Source organism: Oncorhynchus masou, chromosome 12, assembly GCF_036934945.1.
Source record: "Oncorhynchus masou masou isolate Uvic2021 chromosome 12, UVic_Omas_1.1, whole genome shotgun sequence".
NCBI lineage: Eukaryota > Metazoa > Chordata > Actinopteri > Salmoniformes > Salmonidae > Oncorhynchus > Oncorhynchus masou.
In genome coordinates, this window is record NC_088223.1 from 34,281,156 (window position 1) to 34,301,181 (window position 20,026).

Here is a 20,026-nt window from a genome sequence, read left to right on the forward strand (position 1 = left end):
AATAGTGAAGACATCAAAACAATAAAATAACACATATGGAATCATGTAGTAACCCAAAAAGTGTGTTAAACAAATCAAAATATTTGTTATATTTGAGATTATTCAAAGTAGCCAACCACTCTTCAAGTGCTGTCGCAAAAACCATCAAGCGCATTATGAAATTGGCTCTCATAAGGACCGCCACAGGAGAAGAAGAACCAGAGTTACCTCTGCTGCAGAGGATATGTTCATTAGAATTACCATAAATAACAGACACATCTCAACATGAACTGTTCAGAGAAGACTGCGTGAATCAGGCCTTCATGGTCGAATTTCTGTAAAGAAACAACTACTAAAGAACACGGATGAGAATGAGAGACTTGCTTGGGCCAAGAAACACAAGAAAAGGAAATTAGACCGGTGGAAATCTGTCATTTGTTCAAATTTGAGATTTTTGGTTCCAACCCCTGTGACTTTGTGAGTTGCAGAGTAGGTGAATGGATGAACTCCGCATGTGCGGATCCCACCGTGAAGCATGGAGGAGGAGGTGTGATGGCGCGGGGGTGCTTTGCTGGTGACAATGTCTGTGATTTATTTATACTTCAAGGCACACTTAATCAGCATGGCTATTAGAGCATTCTGCAGCGATACGCCATCCTATCGCCATCCCATCTGGTTTGCTCTTAGTGGGACTATAATTTGTTTTTCAACAGGGCAATGACCCAACACACCTCCAGGCTGTGTAAGGGCTATTTGACCAAGAAGGAGAGTGATGGAGTGCTGCATGAGATGACCTGGCATCCACAATCACCCGACCTCAACCTTATTGAGATGGTTTGGGATGAGTGCTCAGCATATGTTGGAAAAGCATTCCAGGTGAAGCTGGTTGAGAGAATGCCAAGAGTGTGCAAAGCTGTCATCAAGGCAAAGGGTGGCTACTTTGAAGAATCTGTGAAAAAGAAGAAACCCGCACACTGCTCTTGATTGTATCACTGCTCTTTAATAAGCTTTACATGTCGGCCTCAGGGACTTCTTCAGAGATTTTCGAAGCTCTGAGGAAGGCCGTGTGGCCTATATGTAAAGCTTATTATTGACCAGATACCATCAAGAGCAGTGTGTGGGTCTCTTATTTTTTCTCATTTTATTCAACTGTTACCATTCACCTGAATAAAAGATAGCGCAGATGTGAATTTTACTTTGAAGAATCTATAAAATATTTTGATTTGTTCAACATTTTTATGGTTACTACGTGATTCCATGTGTTATTTCATAGTGTTGATGTCTCCACTATTATTCTACAATAGTACAATAGTACAAATAAAGAAAAAACCCTTGAATGAGTAGGCGATTCCAAACTTCTGACTGGTACTGTATGTATTTGAACATTAATCGAAAGAAAGTAAAAATGTAACAAGTAACTATATTTGTTAGATTTCAGGAAAATATTTAGCAGAGGATGGTTTCGATCCATCGACCTCTGGGTTATGGGCCCAGCACGCTTCCGCTGCGCCACTCTGCTACTGTTGATATAGCAAGATCCTAGCTATTTATTCAGTTTTTCTGATGGCGGTCTGCATGCCGGCATTTTTTTTTTGCAGTTAGCAACAGGTAGTTAGTTGCATTTTGGGCCCTGACTTCCGTCCATAGCTGTACTCCATCTAGTAGTCTAGCTGACCGGCGTTGGATGCTGGTGATTTCTCTGTGAATATCTACATTAAAACATCAAAACGTCGTACGCAATGAGGTAATTTCATGCATTTGATAAGACCGTAATGTTGGACTATATCTATACAGTATCCAATTATAAGACAGTTATAGACATATGGAATTTAAAGGGGTGGTTTAGAGGGGTTTGCATTATTAGCTAGTTTACGTGTAGCGTGCTAACGTTAGCCCAGCTAGCCCACTTTGTTAGCCAGGTGGCCTGTATCATAGCTTATCTGATGACTAACTAGAAGCTATTATAGCTACCTATCTACAGAGATATCCATCAACTATCTTGCTAACTAGTGTATGATTTGCTAGCTAGCGCCCTTTATTAGCTACCTAGCTAAAGGTGCTTTGTTTTGTCTAAGTAAAATCAATGGACGAATGAATGAACAAACAGTCAGTAGCTATTCATGCTATGCTATAGTAGCAGCTAGCTAGTCATCTGGCTAGCTGCTGCTGCTTCTAACGCAATTTAGTTAATGTGGTAATTTCGATCACTCAACTAACTATATTAATAATGTAATCAATTTCAGAGGCGATAGGGGCAGGGGCCGTGGTGGCCGGTTCGGCTCACGTGGAGGACTGGTGCAAGGGTGAGTAGCCAGTTAGCCAGTTGCTAACATAATAATGCCCACAACTGTACATTTAACCTGTCCATTGTATGATTTAGGCCTATGAGATTCAAGATTCATGAGGTCACTTTGCCAACTGAAATTCATAGAAGAATGTCTGGCACAATATAAGATACATTGATGTTTCCTTGTCCCTTGTTTCAGGTATCGGCCATTTGTCCCCCACATTCCCTTTGACTTCTATGTGGTGAGTATTATGCCAAGCATCCTTCCCATACTCATGCACCAAGGGTTACGTTGAAGTGGTGCAGCATGTAGCTCACATGAATTGAAGTAAACAAAGAGTATGACCATAAAGACAGATTATAATCAATGGATATCAGCTCACATACAGACACACACAAACACACACAATGGTCTAGTAATGCTCTAGTCGAAACAACAGGGATCTTGTCAAAGTAATACAGTAGCGCAGATAGGGATGTCGAGTGGACAGTGCTAAGTTGTCTCTCTGGTTCCCCCAGTGTGAGATGGCCTTCCCCAGAGTAAAGCCAGCAGCGGATGAGACTGCCTTTAGCGAGTGTCTACTGAAGAGGAACCAGGACCTCAGTCCTACACCCGCAGAGCAGGTGGAGAACACATACATTCTCTCTCTCTTAAACATTCAACACACTTCCCTCGGTCAAATCACGCTCGCTGGATCATTTCAGTCAAACTGTTGTATGCACACAGCGACATATTCCTTTCAGCTATGTGTTAAAAAACACTCCTACACTATGCCACCATAGAAGTCTTTCAGTTGACTCCATGCAAACTCTCTGCTCTGACTTTCAGTCCTCTATCTTGTCCCTGGTCACCAAGATCAACAACGTCATCGACAACCTCATCGTCGCCCCCGGCAACTTTGAAGTGGTGAGTTCCAGAGCTTGGTAGAGATTAGCGTGCCAAAATGGATATGCATCTGTATTGGATAACATATTTAGCCATGTACAATAACAATGGGAATTGCTTTCTCCTCTCATTCCAGCAAATTGAAGAGGTACGTCAGGTAGGCTCATACAAGAAAGGCACCATGACAACGGGACACAACGTCGCTGACTTGGTGGTCATCCTCAAGATCTTGCCCACATGTGAGTTGTGTGTGTGTGTGACCCAACAAAGCAAAGCCCAGTTGTACATTCATTAACTGGTCTTCAGATGTCAGCATAGTGTCTATGATGTTGATTGCTGCACAGCATTTTGCATCTTTGCTGGGTTATAATACGAATTAGTCCTCATTCTGGACTGTATTTCCCAGAGCAGCCATTTTTGAAATTGCGTCTATTGGGTGTGCTGAACCCTCATAATGGAAGTTCTCTCTCTTGCAGTGGAGGCCGTCGCAGCTCTCGGCAACAAAGTGGTGGAGACCCTTCGCACACAAGACCCTGCTGAAGGTGACCTATATTACACAGTTACATTTGTTTTCATGTAGCCACAGTGAAACATCAGTCACAGAAGTTAGATTTTGCTTTCAATAGCATACATTTTACTCATATTTAGCTTTATTAATTTGTCATGCCATGTTGTTTAGTGATGAGTTCATACAAAGTAGAAGGATAATGTAGGCACACTGGGTAATGGGATATTCTCAATTTTCAGTGGTTATGATCCAATGTTGCCAAGTGACTGCCGCTCTGTGTCCTAGTTCTGTCCATGCTGACCAATGAGACAGGCTTTGAGATCAGCTCTGCCGATGCCACAGTGAAAATCCTCATCACCACCGTTCCCCCCAACCTGCGCAAGCTGGACCCTGAACTGCACTGTAAGTGGAGACAGAAACCCACACACAAAGACGCAGTACAATGTGATAGAATGTAAACATGAGCTGCAACATAAGTACACTCATAGAGCTACAGAAATAAGTCAAAACACTCACTTAGATTCACTGGGATTGGCAAACAGTCATACATACATAAGCAGTCATTGTAGACTGGAGGAAGAGTGTGTGTCTTAAAGTAGATGGTCCCAGGACTGAGTTTGGGAAACACTGCTGTCAGTGGTCACATTGGTGTTGATCTTGATATGGTCTCTTTCTCCCCAGTGGACATCAAGGTGCTGCAGAGTGCTCTGGCTGCCATCCGCCATGCCCGCTGGTTTGAGGAGAACGCCTCCCAGTCTACGTAAGTCACCGTTTTACCCTTAACCTTTTAGTCTTTTACCACTCACCTGGTTTACCCTCCCAAACCGATATCTCCTCAGAATGTGTTCCAAGTTTTTGTAGTAGGTCCTTACACCTCAGGCTTCTTTTTTTTCACGTCAAGGGGGAATAGAGGGAGGCTTTTTAATCTAAATGTTTCAGTCATCATGGCCTTTGTCTTGAAAAATACCGTCTCCCTTCAAGGATCAAGTTGGCGCCGACTAACTTGATCCTTTAACTTAAAAGTCTTACTCATGTCCTGTTTGCTGCTGTTATTTAGGGTGAAAGTGCTGATTCGCCTGCTGAAGGATCTGAGGGTGCGTTTCCCCGGGTTCGAGCCTCTCACCCCCTGGATACTGGATCTACTGGTGAGTCAATTGCACTGACCATAGTTGCACTGGATGTACTGGTTTGGTCACTACACCCACCATTATCATCACTCGGCACTTAACATGTGATACTAGTAAGCCCACTGCTTTCACCGTAGTGTTGCTAATGTTCAGTTATACTGGATATACTGGTGAGGACGCTACGCCTACCATTAACACAACTACTCGTGAATCAATAGCATGTGATACTGGTGAACGTTGGCACTTGGAGAGGCATGATAATGGATGATTTAGCTATTCATTTGTTGTGGATTACCACACACAGAGCAAGTCCCCTGGCTAATATGTTTTGTCTGATTTTCTGTCTTTGTTATCGTATTGACTCTAACTGAAAGCTTGTATCGCATCACTTCATATCTAAAGGATGAATAAGAAATGAAAAGCGTTTCATGTGTGTCTTCTCAGGGTCATTCTGCAGTCATGAATAACCCCTCCAGACAGCCCTTGTCACTCAATGTGGCTTACAGGTGAGCCTCCCCATTCCCTCAGTCAGTGCTCGATGTATCTGAGGTTGTTTTCTTACAACTTACTATTAGATATAGTACTTTTTTCTGTTATACATGTATTTCATACCACATTCCACTATCATTTTGTATTAGGCACCCATATTTCCTTAAGTGTATGCACCAAATTGTTTTTCAACTGGAGGTGTCTTTGTTGACAGTGTCTCAATTTTTGATACGTTGCTGGCGGTGCCTATTTTTGCAATCGGAAAGTATTCAGACCATTTCCCCTTTTCCACATTTTGTTACATTACCGACTTATTCTAAAATGGATTAAATTAATAAATGTCTCCAATCTATACACAATACCATGTAATGATGAAGCAAAAACAGGTTGTTGAATTCTTTTTGCTAATTTGTAAAAAAAAAATATATATATATATATATATATATATTAACAGAACCCTTATTTGCATAAGCATGCAGACCCTTTGCTATGGCACTCGAAATTGAGCTCAGGTGTATCCTGTTTCCATTGATCATCCTTTAGATGTTTCTACGACTTGATTGGAGTCCACCTGTGGTAAATTCAATTGATTGGACATGATTTGGAAAGGCACACACCTGTCTATATAAGGTCCCACAGTTGACCGTGCATGTCAGAGCTAAAACCAAACCACGAGGTCAAAGGAGATGTCCATTGTGTTGAGGCATAGATCTGGTGACGGGTACCAAAAAATGTCTGCAGCAATGAAGTCCCCAAGAACACAGTAGCCTCCATCATTCTTAAATGGAAGAAGTTGGGAACCATCAAGACTCTTTTAGAGCTGGCTTCCTGGCCAAACTGAGCAATCGGGGGAGAAAGGCCTTGGTCAGGGAGGTGACTAAGAATCCGATGGTCACTCTGACAGAACTCCAGCGTTCCTTTGTGGAGATGGGTAAACCTTCCAGAATGACAACCATCTCTGCAGCACTCCACCAATCAGGCTTTTATGGTTGAGTGGCCAGACGGAAGCCACTCCTCAGTAAAAGGCACATGACCGCCCGCTTGGAGTTTGCTAAAAGACACCTAAAGGACTCAGACCATGAGAAACCAGATTCTCTTGTCTGATGAAACCAAGATTGAACTCTTTGGCCTGAATGCTAAGTGTCATGTCTGGAGGAAACCTGGCACCATCCCTACGGTGGTGGCAGCATCATGCTGTATTGATGTTTTTCAGCGGCATGGACTGGGAGACGAGTCAGGATTGAGGGAAAGATGAGCAAAGTACAGAGTGATCCTTCATGAAAACCTGCTCCAGAGCGCTCAGGACCTCAGACAGGGGCTAAGGTTCACCTTCCAACAGGACAACGACCCTAAGCACACAGTCAAAACAATGCAGGAGTGGCCAGAGCCAAAGCCCACACTTGAACCCGATCGACCATCTCTGGAGAGACCTGAAAATAGCTGTGCAGGAACGCTCCCCATCTGCAGAGAATAATGGGAGAAATACAGGTGTGCCAAGCTTGTGGCGTCATATCCAAGGAGACTCAAAGCTGTAATCGCTGCCAAAGTTACTTCAACAAAGTACTGACTAATGGGTCTGAATACTTATGTAAATGTAATGTTTCCTTTTTTATTTTTTATACATTTACAAGAAAATATATAATCTGTTTTTGCTTTGTCATTATGGGCTATGGTGTGTAGATTTCCGGGGGGAAACTATTTAATCATTTTTAGAATTAACCTGTAACGTAACAAAATGTGAAAAGGTCAAGGGGTCTGAATACTTTCTGAATGCACTGTGTATATTTTCCCATAAATGTACTACGCCCTCCCGTTGGAGTAAACTAATGGACAACAACACTTAGGCTTCTACTTCCAGTTTATACATACTATATAGTTATTTTGTTCGTTTTTTGTCCCATCCTTTCGAAAGTGAGATGTTGTAATCTGAATAAAGGGGGAAAAGGCCATTCTTGATTCTTAATTTTTGTTTGTTGCTCTTTTCAGGCGCTGCCTACAGATGTTAGCCGCTGGACTTTTCCTGCCAGGCTCAGTAGGCATCACTGACCCCTGTGAGAGTGGAAACTTCCGGGTGCACACCGTCATGACCCTCGAGCAGCAAGTAATAATTTCGCTTTAGCTGCCTTCATGGTGCAGGGGTGGGGAACCTTGGTCCTGGTGACAGGGTTTGCGCCAGCACTAAAACACTAAATTCATTTCCGTGATCATATGTGTTTGGTTAGGATTATTGTCAGATTAATCACATTGAGGTATGTGAATTGAAAGTGTGTTTGTTTTGTAGGACATGGTGTGTTTCACTGCTCAGACATTGGTGAGGGTGCTCTCTCATGGAGGGTACAGGAAAATCCTGGGCCTGGAGGGTGATGCCAGCTGTGAGTCTCTCATTCTCTCGCGTGTGCTCACTCTCACACACACACACACACCATTTTTTCAAAGTAAACATTAAACAAATCTACCTCACTCTCCCAGACCTGGCTTCGGAAATGTCCACCTGGGACGGCGTGATCGTCACACCCTCCGAGAAGGCCTACGAGAAGCCGCCAGAGAGGAAGGAAGAGGAGGATGAGGCGCTGGAGGAAGGAGGAGATGTTGAGGATGAAAGCATGGAGACACAGGAATGAGAAGGACCCGGAAGGTGGTGAGCTGCCAGGTACCAGTAGCCAGTCAAAAAAAACAGGCTCATTACCAGGCTAGCTAGGTGCCTAGCTTGTTACAGCTCCTACAGTAGCTTTGTTAGCGCATTAGCTAACTTAAGCCATAGTTAGCTAGAATCATAACGTTCTATAAATTAGATGCTAGTTGAAAATCTCATTGAGTTAACAAAATCAACATAACTTTTTTTGTTTATGGAAAGAATCATTGTAATACCAAGTCATAACAAAGTAAACTATGTAGCCAACTAGCAGTGTTGCCACACATCAACTCACCAGCAAGAGAGACTAGCCAGCGATAGTACTGCATGGTGCCATAGTGCATAGCACCATCTACTATATCAGTGTTATTGGCAAGAATTCAGCAAAATCAACTCTGCTTTACACAGATTATAATAGGAGAGGGTTTGCGAAGGATATTATTTTGTCTTTGAGAACCACCCCAAGTTCAACTTCAATTCTAACCCCGTGGGCAGAGTGATGGTTGTGCCAGATATCCTCTCTAGTAAGACAAAAAGGTCAAGGGTTAATGGGAGACGGGCAGCGCCATTAGCTTTGCGAGTGACAGAAGGCCAAATGGTGTTAGTGGTGGGATCCAATTCACCCTTTTACCCATACAATGTGCTCTTAGGCTTTTACCCATACAATGTGCTCTTAGGCTTAACAACATTTTATTTTTCTCCTCTTGTTGCCATCCAGAGGATCCTGTGCCACGACTTTTAAACAATCGTTTACCCCTGACCCTTTTGGAAACCCTTCACTCGCCCATTTGTCCTTCATTGAAGTTCATGTCCACTAATCATGAATTGACTGCATTGACCTGGACCAAAGTGCGCCAACTGGACGGACAGACTTGCATATAGACTGTTACTGGTCCCTCAACGCCCTCAACAAAAATTCAATTCATGATCTTCTCAAAAGGGGCGGGTGTCACTCAAATTGTATTCCGTGTGTTTGTGTGGTTTTTACTTTGTAACAGCAATGATGACTAAATTAAACAACTCCTTTATTTTAAAATGCCTCTTTATGTAAATGTATACATTTAGAAATGCATATCCCTATTTTCAAATGTGTGGATGGATGGGTGGAATACATAAGCCCCATGCTTGTGCGAATACACGTACATCATTTTTAGATCTGGTCATAGAATGTGTAATTACCTCCACAGAACCAGTCTGTACCCCAAATTTGATAAACTTGTTAATGTTTTATTTGATACTTTATTGAAGCACAGTTCAAATTAAATGCTGTTTTGCAGTTCAGATTTAAGATACTTCTGGAAAATACCTGGATCTTTCAAATGGTATCATAGAGATTCTGTGAAATGACTAGAGGGGATATGTCACTAAACCCTCAAAGTCCATAATATGGTGAAAATGGCATCCATCTTGGTCAGGGAGAAGTCCAAAACCAGTCAAATTGGAATGAATGGCAGTAGGGGCAATGGTGTGGTGTTACCTGCTTCTACTTATGCAGGAACATAAAAGTAAGGCATGGGATGTATCAGAAATTGTAATGGTATTATAGTCAACATAAAATGTTGTCATATAGTTATAAATACAGTTTATACAGGTTTTATACACATTTTCTATATAAATAGTCCCTATCGTCAACTGATTTCAGCCAATGAATGGCTGTGGATTGACTGCATTGTTTGAATGAAATGTTGGCATATTGGCAGTTAATTTGACAAATGTATGGAATACTTCCTCTAAAACTAAATGCAGATAAATTCTTCAAATTCATTGTTTTACACTATCTATTCACCACACTGGAAAGCCATGGTTGACCAACTCCCTGACCTGTATTCTAATTCTACTTTCTCATTTTGAAGTTGAAGTTACCACAATTGAATTAGGACTTAAAGTAATATAGTAGGGTCTAATGATCTAACTGAAGAAGACGGCATAACATTAGAACAACTGAGGACCAGCCACAAGTAGCACCGCATGCCTGTAGGTGGCATCAGAGTAAAGGATATTGCATATGGCAGCCAAGCTCAACCACCTTTTGCTGAAATCCCCCTTTATGGTCTATCGATCAACTCTCCAATTCAAGCTCATCACACTGTACCATGATCTTATCATTTACCATATATCCTAATTCTATTCTTTAAGACTTTATTCAGAAACAGGATATTCATGATATTAGATTGCATTCTTATGTATAATGCTTTATTATTGGTCTCTGTGTTACCTCATCCAGCTCTAATATGTAGCTGGATGACACACGGAAGCCATTTTGTGCCCGAAAACTGCTCACATCTGCGATTATAGCAGAGAAGTGAGCGTTTGTTCCCTGACCAATCTGTTTCACTTCTGAAGGTTTACGCAGACAGACTAATTGAATAACAGAGTATCTGGAAAGCCATCATGCACTTTATGTGCCTGCTCTGTTTTCTGTTGCTTTTACCAGACTGTTCAAGTCCATCCAATGGTGTGTTTACTGAGTGAATTTAGCCAATTAGCTGCAGTGAATTAGTGTCTGTGTTCCAGATGGCCAAGTGATCTTGTTTTTGATCCAGTAGACCTTATTAACCCAACAGTGACCTCGTCCAGATATTCAGACCTCTTGGCTTTACAGCTAAAGTGTTGGGTTGACAGTAGCATGGGTTTAGGCCCTGGTTGGGACTAAACCCTGACTTGTCTATGTGAAATGTACAAAGGAAAAATACATTTCCAATGCTGATTATAAGAGAAACATTATTTTAGAATACAACAGTGACAGTGTGTGGTGGTAAAGCACTACAGTTTAATCATATCTGATAAACTGGATAGGCCTTATTAAGTATCCAAGCCCATGTCCTTTAGCTATATTGTAGTTGTTGGATTACAAAGATCAGCTCCTTTTCAAACAAACGTGACAGCCTTCCAATTTTCCAACAACTAAGTCACACCTGTAAATGCCACATCTTGTGTTCACTTTCCATTTCCCTCCTTTCTGAAGTAATTGCCTGGAACGGCCTATTTCCCCCCTGCAGGAGGTTGACTGGGATGTGAAGCAGTTTACTCAGTCGAATAAAGCTGGTGCTCGGAATCTCGGATCCCATTGACTCACACAGCTGCTCCTCTCTACATGCAGGCCTTCTTTCTGATGCTGTCTGGTCCAAACGAGTATGACATTGTTGCCGCCCGTTGCATTGAAGGCAAGGGAATATAAAAAAATTATTCAATCAGTATTGAGCTAAACTGAGCGAGCTCAACTGTGAATGGTTCTGGCACAACAACAAAAAGGTGGGGGAAGCCAGTTTTGGATTTGGCATCACTCCTATTAAATCCCATTGAGAGCATACCTCATGGACAGTAACATATTAAGTGTTGCATCGTGTTGTGTTGTCCTCCAAAGGCTAGTTAGCCAGCTAGCTAAAATTGTCCCTTTCCTAAATTAGCTATGGATGGAGAAAGGGATTTGGACTTGTGGTTTTACTTAATTCTCCATTCTGGGCAATGATTATAATGGCGATTCTGATCCAACCATCAATTCATACATGTGCCCCTGGTCTGAGAGGATGAAGTTAAATTGATGTAAAGAGACACAATTGTGTGCTGAGAGTAGCCTAGATGCAACACCCTCACTCAGACTCTTATTAAAATAGTGCAGAAAATGGGAATAATTGTTCACAAACTACTCTTGTAGAGCATTTGGAGGCAGCATGAACAGTCTTACTTGTCATTGGCTGAAATCCTGGACATTTAGTCCATGAAGCCTTAAATACATTTTCCAATAAGTATTTCCCATAGAGTGAGCGCTATCTCATCTGTTCCGATTCAGAGAATCCTGGTTCCATACGCAGTGCAACCTTTTAACATCTCAGGTCCAGATCAGACACTAATTCAGAGGATGAAAAGTTTGAAAATCTACAGGGGTGAAATTTGACACCTCCACTCTATAATCACTGTCCTGGTGACCAGGGCCGGTCCTTTCCATTCTGCCGCCCTAGGTGCGACCAAAAGATGCCTCCCTGCAAAACTATTGCAGTCCCAGTATTTGGTATTTTATTAGTATCCCCATTAGCTCTTGCAAAAGCAGCTCCTACACTTCCTGGGGTCCACACAAGACTTGAAACATAATACAGAATTAAATAATATCAATAGACAAGAACAGCTCAAGGACAGAACTACATACATTATTTAAAAAGGTACGCACAGCCTACATATCAATGCATACACACAAACTATCTAGGTCAAATAGAGGAGAGGCAAGGTGTTGCTTTATGTTTTTTGAAACCAGGTTTGCTGTTTATTTGAGCAGTATGAGATTGAAGGATGTTCCATGCAATAAGGGCTCTATATAATACTGTGCACTTTCTTGAATTTGTTCTGGATTTGGAGACTGAAAAGACCCCTCGTGGGATAAGTGTGTGTGTAAATTGACAATGCAAACTATTTGGGATTTTCAACACATTGTTTCTTATAAAAATAAGTTACGCAGTCAGCCTCTCCTCAACTCTTAGCCAAGAGAGACTGGCATGCATAGTACTTATATCAGCCCTCTGATTACAATATTAAGAGCAAAACGTGCCGCTCTGTTCCGGGCCTGCTGCAGCTTAACTAGGTCTTTCCTTGCAGCACTGGACCACATGACTGGACAATAATCAAGATGACAAAGCTAGAGCCTGCAGAACTTGCTTTTTGGAGTGTGGTGTAAAAAAAGCAGAGCATGTCTTTATTATTTCTAGACCTCTCCCCATCTTTACAACCATTGAATCTATATGTTTTGACCATGACAGTTTACAATCTAAGGTAATGCCAAGTAATTTAGTCTCCTCAACTTGTTCAACAGCCATACCATTCATTACTAGATTCAGCTGAAGTCTAGAACTTAAGGAATGATTTGTACCACATATAATGTTCTTAGTTTTAAAGATGTTCAGGACCAGTTTATTACTGGCCACCCAATCCAAAACAGTCTGCAACTCTAAGGGTTTCAGTAACTTCATTAGCTGTGGTTGCTGATGCGTATATGGTTGAATCATCAGTATACATGGACACAAATACTTTGTTTAATGCCAGTGGCAGGTCATTGGTAAAATAGAAAAGAGTAGAGGGCCTAGAGAGCTGCCCTGTGGTACACCCCACTTTGCATGTTTGATGTTACGTATGCCTCTTGGCGAAGGGAACACCCTGCTACAACTTGACTCCCCGTGGAGTGAAAAAGTATGTGATCGTAGGTGCGGGGAAGGACGACAGAGGCAGAAAAAATGAACGTTTTACAGGGAATTTATTTCCTTAACACTGTAATGTGTGGAAAGGGGGCTGGATGGAATCAAAGCAAAGAAAGTAAAAGTTAGAGTCCCCTCTCCTACCTTACCTGCCTACCTAATCTTAGCACCACCTGGCGCGCTAACCAAAATACAGGGGGTGGTTCGCCCAGGTCTTACCTAGTGTGCATAAGCAGATTAAATACTACGGGTAATGTATGCCTGCAGCCCTCTTGCCTAAACATTCCCAAGGTGCGCTCCCCTCCCCCCTGGAATCAAATGAAACGGAATAATTCACCAATACCTAGTGAACAATTTCAATAAACCAAAAACACGAATTCCTATGGCATACACATACCTCTGCAGGAGCGGCTACAAAATACTTTCAACTTCTTATACAGACCAACAACCAACACAGAACATACAAAGAAGCTCTCTCCCCTGGGGCAGGAACACTGGCTTCTCAAGCTGCAGAAGGAGTCGGTAATTGATAAGCCAGCTGTTTCCCCTGACGAGAGGGCCAGGTCAGAGCTCCAATCAGTGATGGGGCCGACCAATCAGCTGATTGGGGAATCTAGGATTCCATTTCCTGAAATACACACATACACACACACCCAGAACAACACAGAAACTGGGGAAACGTAACATTTGACATTAGAGAAGCTTCCATTAAAGAAAACCCTCTGAGTTCTATTAGATAGATTGCCATATCGTGGATTCAGAGCTGAGGTTGAAAAGCCGTAGCACATACGTTTTTTTCAAAAACAGGTTATGATCAACAATATTAAAGGCTGCACTGAAAGCTAACAGTACAGCTCCCACAATCTTCTTATCAATGTCTTTCAACCAATCATCAGTCATTTGGGTCAGCGCAGTACATGTTGAGTGCCCTTCCCTATAAGCATGATGAAAGTCTGTTGTTATTTTTTTTACTGAGAAATAGTATTGTATTTGGTCAAACAATTTTTTCCAACAGTTTTCTAAGAGCTGGAAGCAAGCTTATGGGTCTGCTGTTAGAACCAGTAAAGGACGCTTTACCACTCTTGGGTAGCTGAATTACTTTGGCTTCCCTCCAGGCCTGAGGACAAAGGCTTTCCTCTAGGCTCAGCTACCATCCTCAGTAGCTTTCCGTCTAAATACAGCCCCAGATCGATTCCAATCATTTTCCCACCTCTCCCACACAAACTTTACAAAATTCAAACTTGCACTCCTTTTCTTTCATTATTTGTTTTTTTTAATGCATGAATAGAATTGCTCACTGTTCGTTGTTCCTGCCTAAGTTTTCCCACTTTGCCAATGAAATAATCATTAAAATCATTGGCAACATCACATTTTTTCGTGTGTTGTGATGAATAAGCCATCTGATTTGATGAAAGATGGTGTTGAATTTGTCTTTCTGCTCATAATTTCATTTAAAGTACTCCAAAGTTTTCCCCACCATTCTTCATATCATTGATCTTGGCTTCATAACACAGTTTCTTCTTTTTGTTGAGATTAGTCACATAATTTCTCAATTTGCAGTAAATCAGCCAGTCAGATGTGCAGCCAGACTTATTAGTCACTCCTTTTGCCCCATCTCTTTCAATCATACAGTTGTTCAATTCCTCATCAATCCGTGGAGCCTTAACAATTTCATAAATTCATCAAGTGCAGCATCTGGATGCTCCTCATCAATCACATCAGACTAACAAATATTTTTAACATCAGTAAGCAAATTATGTTGTAAAGATGTCTAAAATATGTATTTTCCAGACGTTGCCGTTAGGTTCAGTTTAGGTTATGAATGAAAAGCGAAAAGGTCATTTCTGTATGTTTAAAATACATATTTTACAGGACTTTGAAAAAGCATCTTGAAAATATGTATTTTTCAGAGATTTGAAAGTATGTATTTTCCGGATGTTGAAATCAGGCACATTATTGGTTCTGAATGAAAGTTGAAAATAAGTAATTTATAGACATCTATGTTTAGGCCAAATCTAAGCTGGACAAAATCTGAACCAACTAATATTTGTTAATAGAAAATTGTGTCAAGGCCCAAAGCCATTTGAAAACAGATAAGCCAATGATGACACATACCAAGAAGACTATGTAAAAATATGCACCATTCACTTTGATGTAGTAACATGCATAGACATAGATGTCTAAGATTGGTTCAGATTTGTTGTGGACCAAAAACCAATGGATGTAGAAATCAAAGCCGGTCTGGAACTGCACCAAAAAAAGATGCCAAAAAGGTGGCGGTGTCGGTATGTGCCTACGGAGGTGTAGGCTACAGTTTTGGTTGAAATATGTTATGAATGCCCAACTATATAGTAAGCCTACCGTTTGTAAAACACCAAAAACAAAGAGGTCCAAAAGACACCATGCTTACTGGGGTGGAGCCTACCATGTTAGCGCAAATGGAATTTTATGAATGCCCATCCATGTGGTAGGCCCACCATTTGTAAAACAGGCCGTTGCGTTCACTTTATCAGTCCTGATTCATGTGACTAAACAATTTGTCTGTTTAAGCTTTGAATATCAGCTAACCAACTTTATCAGGAGTTATCGTGAGCCTATTTGCAATGTTTTTAAACAGCCGGAAATGCAGAAGTATTTTCTTTTTCGCTACGATCAGCAATTGAGGGATACAAACTTGAAACCACTGATCATGACAATGGGGTGAAACACCTGGACAACAGTTGTGATTGGTCCATTCCATATTGTTCATTTTACCTTGACCTGTCCTGTTTTTAGGATATGTTGTTTGTTAACATGACAACACATTTTTTATTTGATTGAGTGCCATTTAGGTTAGGCTATTTGATCGGAGAAACCTGCATGATGTAAAAAGTTTCCGTGTCATTACATTGTCATATACAGTGCCTTGCAAAAGTATTCAGCCCCCTTGAACTTTGCAACCTTTCAGGCTTCAAACATAAAGATATAAAACTGTATTTTTTTTGTGAAGAATCAACAAGTGGGACACAATCATGAAGTGGAACGACATTTATTGGATATTTCAAACTTTTTTAACAAATCAAAAACTGAAAAATTGGGCGTGCAAAATTATTCAGCCCCCTTAAGTTAATACTTTGTAGCGCCACCTTTTGCTGCGATTACAGCTGTAAGTCGCTTGGGGTATGTCTCTATCAGTTTTGCACATCGAGAGACTGAAATTTTTTCCCATTCCTCCTTGCAAAACAGCTCGAGCTCAGTGAGGTTGGATGGAGAGCATTTGTGAACAGCAGTTTTCAGTTCTTTCCACAGATTCTCGATTGGATTCAGGTCTGGACTTTGACTTGGCCATTCTAACACCTGGATATGTTTATTTTTGAACCATTCCATTGTAGATTTTGCTTTATGTTTTGGATCATTGTCTTGTTGGAAGACAAATCTCCGTCCCAGTCTCAGGTCTTTTGCAGACTCCATCAGGTTTTTCTTCCAGAATGGTCCTGTATTTGGCTCCATCCATCTTCCCATCAATTTTAACCATCTTCCCTGTCCCTGCTGAAGAAAAGCAGGCCCAAACCATGATGCTGCCACCACCATGTTTGACAGTGGGGATGGTGTGCTCAGGGTGATGAGCTGTGTTGCTTTTACGCCAAACATAACGTTTTGCATTCTTGCCAAAAAGTTCAATTTTAGTTTCATCTGACCAGAGCACCTTCTTCCACATGTTTGGTGTGTCTCCCAGGTGGCTTGTGGTAAACTTTAAACAACACTTTTTATGGATATCTTTAAGAAATGGCTTTCTTCTTACCAATCTTCCATAAAGGCCAGATTTGTGCAATATACGACTGATTGTTGTCCTATAGACAGAGTCTCACACCTCAGCTGTAGATCTCTGCAGTTCATCCAGAGTGATCATGGGCCTCTTGGCTGCATCTCTGATCAGTCTTCTCCGTGTATGAGCTGAAAGTTTAGAGGGACGGCCAGGTCTTGGTAGATTTGCAGTGGTCTGATACTCCTTCCATTTCAATATTATCGCTTGCACAGTGCTCCTTGGGATGTTTAAAGCTTGGGAAATATTTTTGTATCCAAATCCGGCTTTAAACTTCTTCACAACAGTATATCGGACCTGCCTGGTGTGTTCCTTGTTCTTCATGATGCTCTCTGCGCTTTTAACGGACTTCTGAGACTATCACAGTGCAGGTGCATTTATACGGAGACTTGATTACACACAGGTGGATTGTATTTATCATCATTAGTCATTTAGGTCAACATTGGATCATTCAGAGATCCTCACTGAACTTCTGGAGAGAGTTTGCTGCACTGAAAGTAAAGGGGCTGAATAATTTTGCACGCCCAATTTTTCAGTTTTTGATTAGTTAAAAAAGTTTGAAATATCCAATAAATGTCGTTCCACTTCATGATTGTGTCCCACTTGTTGTTGATTCTTCACAAAAAATACAGTTTTATATCTTTATGTTTGAAGCCTGAAATGTGGCAAAAGGTCGCAAAGTTCAAGGGGGCCGAATACTTTTGCAAGGCACTGTATTTTATCTCTGGCCTGTAGGCTATAGAAAAGGCCACATACTATATCTGCTACTTGATTTATGTTAATGATCTTTTTGACTGAATGTTTGGGGGAGTCCCGCAGCGATGCCCGGAGAGGCATGCTGGGAATGGACAAGCTAAATATTTTGCACCATTGACAAAGCGGCCACTGCTTATCACAGGACGTCATCAGCCCTCACCTAAAAAGCCCATATGCCACTGGTTGAGAGAAATTGTTTTTGGGCAGAATTATGTGAGTCTTTATGTGTTGTTGTTGGAGGTGTGTCTGGGTCAGTTAAGCTCAGAAGATGCCGCCCTCGTCAATCTGCCATAATAAGTGTTCGCCTAATCCTGCCTAATGAGCGGGCCGGCCGTGCTGGTGACTCATCTTGTATCTCACTCTAGCGGGAACAGTTTCTCAATGGCGCTGTGTCAATAATAGTCCTAATTAAATGAAACTCTGAAAGGACATGCAGCTGCTGGCAGAATCACATAATGTCAAATCTACATCATCAGCTTGCAGTCATATCATATCAAATTACCATAAATTGGTGACTAGTAAGAGTGCCATTTAAACAGGTGCTAGTTGATCTTTACAGTCTGCTTGGTTAATTACAGTACTTTTACCAAATCCTTCTATATACTTGTGCCAAGGTAGAAATGGTTAAATGTGCACCAACATTGTTTTGAACTACCATCACGTGACAGAAAATAATGACTCTGTTGATGTATGCCCTCCATTTGATTTTGGCCACACAGTTGATGCTTATCTACGCATCTCACATCCATATTTGCCATGCTCCATACCATGTTGATGCTAACTTGTATTTTGTCCAGAACAAAATACCGTGTAGACTGGTCATTAGCTTAGAGCTAAAAGAGAAACAAGATCATTTTCATCCATATGAGCAGAAATGACCTTCAGGGTCAGGAACCTGAGGTAGAAGTTGCCGCAAACCCTAATTACGTCTGGGCTCTGTGCAGGCCGGTCAAGATCTTCCACACCGATCTCAACAAACCATTTTGGTATGGACCACGCTTTTTGCATCGGGTGCACGGGGGCATTGCCATGCTGAAGCAGGAAAGGGCCTTCCCCAAACTGTTGCCACAAAGTTGGAAGCACATAATTGTCAAGAATGTCATTGTATGCTGTAGCGTTGATTTCCCTTCATTGGAACTAATGGGCCTCGACCAAAACATGAAATACAGCCCCAGATCATTATTCCTCCTCCACCAAACTTTACAGTATGCACTATGCATTGGGGCAGGTAGCATTCTCCTGGCATCCACCAAAGCCATATTTTTCCGTTGGAATGCCAGATGGGAAAGCGTGATTCATCACTCCAGAGAACACGTTTCCACTGCGCCAGAGTTCGATGGAGACGAGCATTACACCACTCCAGCCAATGCTTCACAGAAATTTAACAAACTGACTTGTTGGAAAGGGGGCATCCCATGACGATGCTACGTTGAAAGTCACTGAACTCTTCAGTAAGGCCATTTTACTGCCAATCTTTTTATGGAGATTGCATGGATGTGAGCTATTGCCAAATGTACTAATTTGAAGGCGTGTCCACATACTTTTGTATATATAGTGTATGTGTGACTCCTCTCCAGTATTACAGTTTTTCACAATTGCGTACAAGTATTTTGGGGATCTGTGTTGAAATATATCTACAGCAGAACAGCAATGATCAAATTCTCAAATACATTTACAGATCTTCAGATCATTTTCTTGCATTTGTTCCTGAGTTAGATATCTTGGACCCCTTTTTGCAAAACTTTAAATACAATTATTTTCAGTGAATATTGTTTAAGTGCTTTGTTCACAGAATATGAACAAATTGTTTAATCAGAAGAGAAATGTGTGCAATTGTGTTCACTGTTTCCAGCAGTGCTGGGGGGGGGTGCATCATTCGTGGGGGACCACATGTTTACTGTTGCCTTGTTTCTATTGTGGGATTGTGTGTCTGTGGGCCAATGGAAAGTTGCAAAACTATTAGTAACCAGCCTATGTGTTGTATACATGGAATTGGATAGTGCTGATAACGATGAATGAATCATGCACTTTTAATAAAGAATCCTATTTGTTTTAATGTGCATGGAATTGTTTGGTAACATGCATAAAAGAAAAAGTGCAAAGCTGTGAAGCCTACTCTTGTTCTCTGTGTTTTTTTGTTGTTGACTCCAGCATAGGTTGGTAACTACAGGCCATTAGGGCGGCAGGTACCCTAGCTGTTAAGAGCATTGGGCAAGTAACCGAAAGATTGGTGGTTTGAATCCCCGAGCTGACTAGTTGAAAAATCTGTCGATGTTCCCTTGAGCAAGGCACTTAACCGTAATTGCTTCTGTGAGTCGCACTGGATAAGAGTGTCTGCTAAGTGACTAAAATGTAATCAAGTAACTTGGTCAAATAGAAT

At 41.4% G+C, this 20,026-nt stretch overlaps 1 protein-coding gene across 2 annotated transcripts; it reads left to right on the top strand.

The window, feature by feature from the left end:
• Positions 1-1,597: 1,597 nt before the first annotated feature.
• Positions 1,598-8,944, top strand: LOC135549902 (interleukin enhancer-binding factor 2 homolog). 2 transcript variants are annotated; one of them, XM_064980278.1, is made up of 15 exons: positions 1,598-1,723; positions 2,223-2,282; positions 2,466-2,508; positions 2,786-2,890; positions 3,096-3,173; positions 3,289-3,391; positions 3,629-3,694; positions 3,946-4,062; positions 4,342-4,420; positions 4,718-4,805; positions 5,232-5,293; positions 7,263-7,377; positions 7,558-7,648; positions 7,746-7,914; positions 8,627-8,944. In XM_064980278.1, exons 1-14 carry the CDS (start codon positions 1,719-1,721, stop codon positions 7,895-7,897), a joined length of 1,164 nt encoding a protein of 387 aa, XP_064836350.1. In that variant the 5' UTR covers positions 1,598-1,718; the 3' UTR covers positions 7,898-7,914; positions 8,627-8,944. The 2 variants fall into 2 exon arrangements, with proteins under 2 accessions (XP_064836350.1, XP_064836349.1); XM_064980277.1 differs by having other exon boundaries at positions 1,600-1,723; positions 7,746-7,926.
• Positions 8,945-20,026: the final 11,082 nt, after the last annotated feature.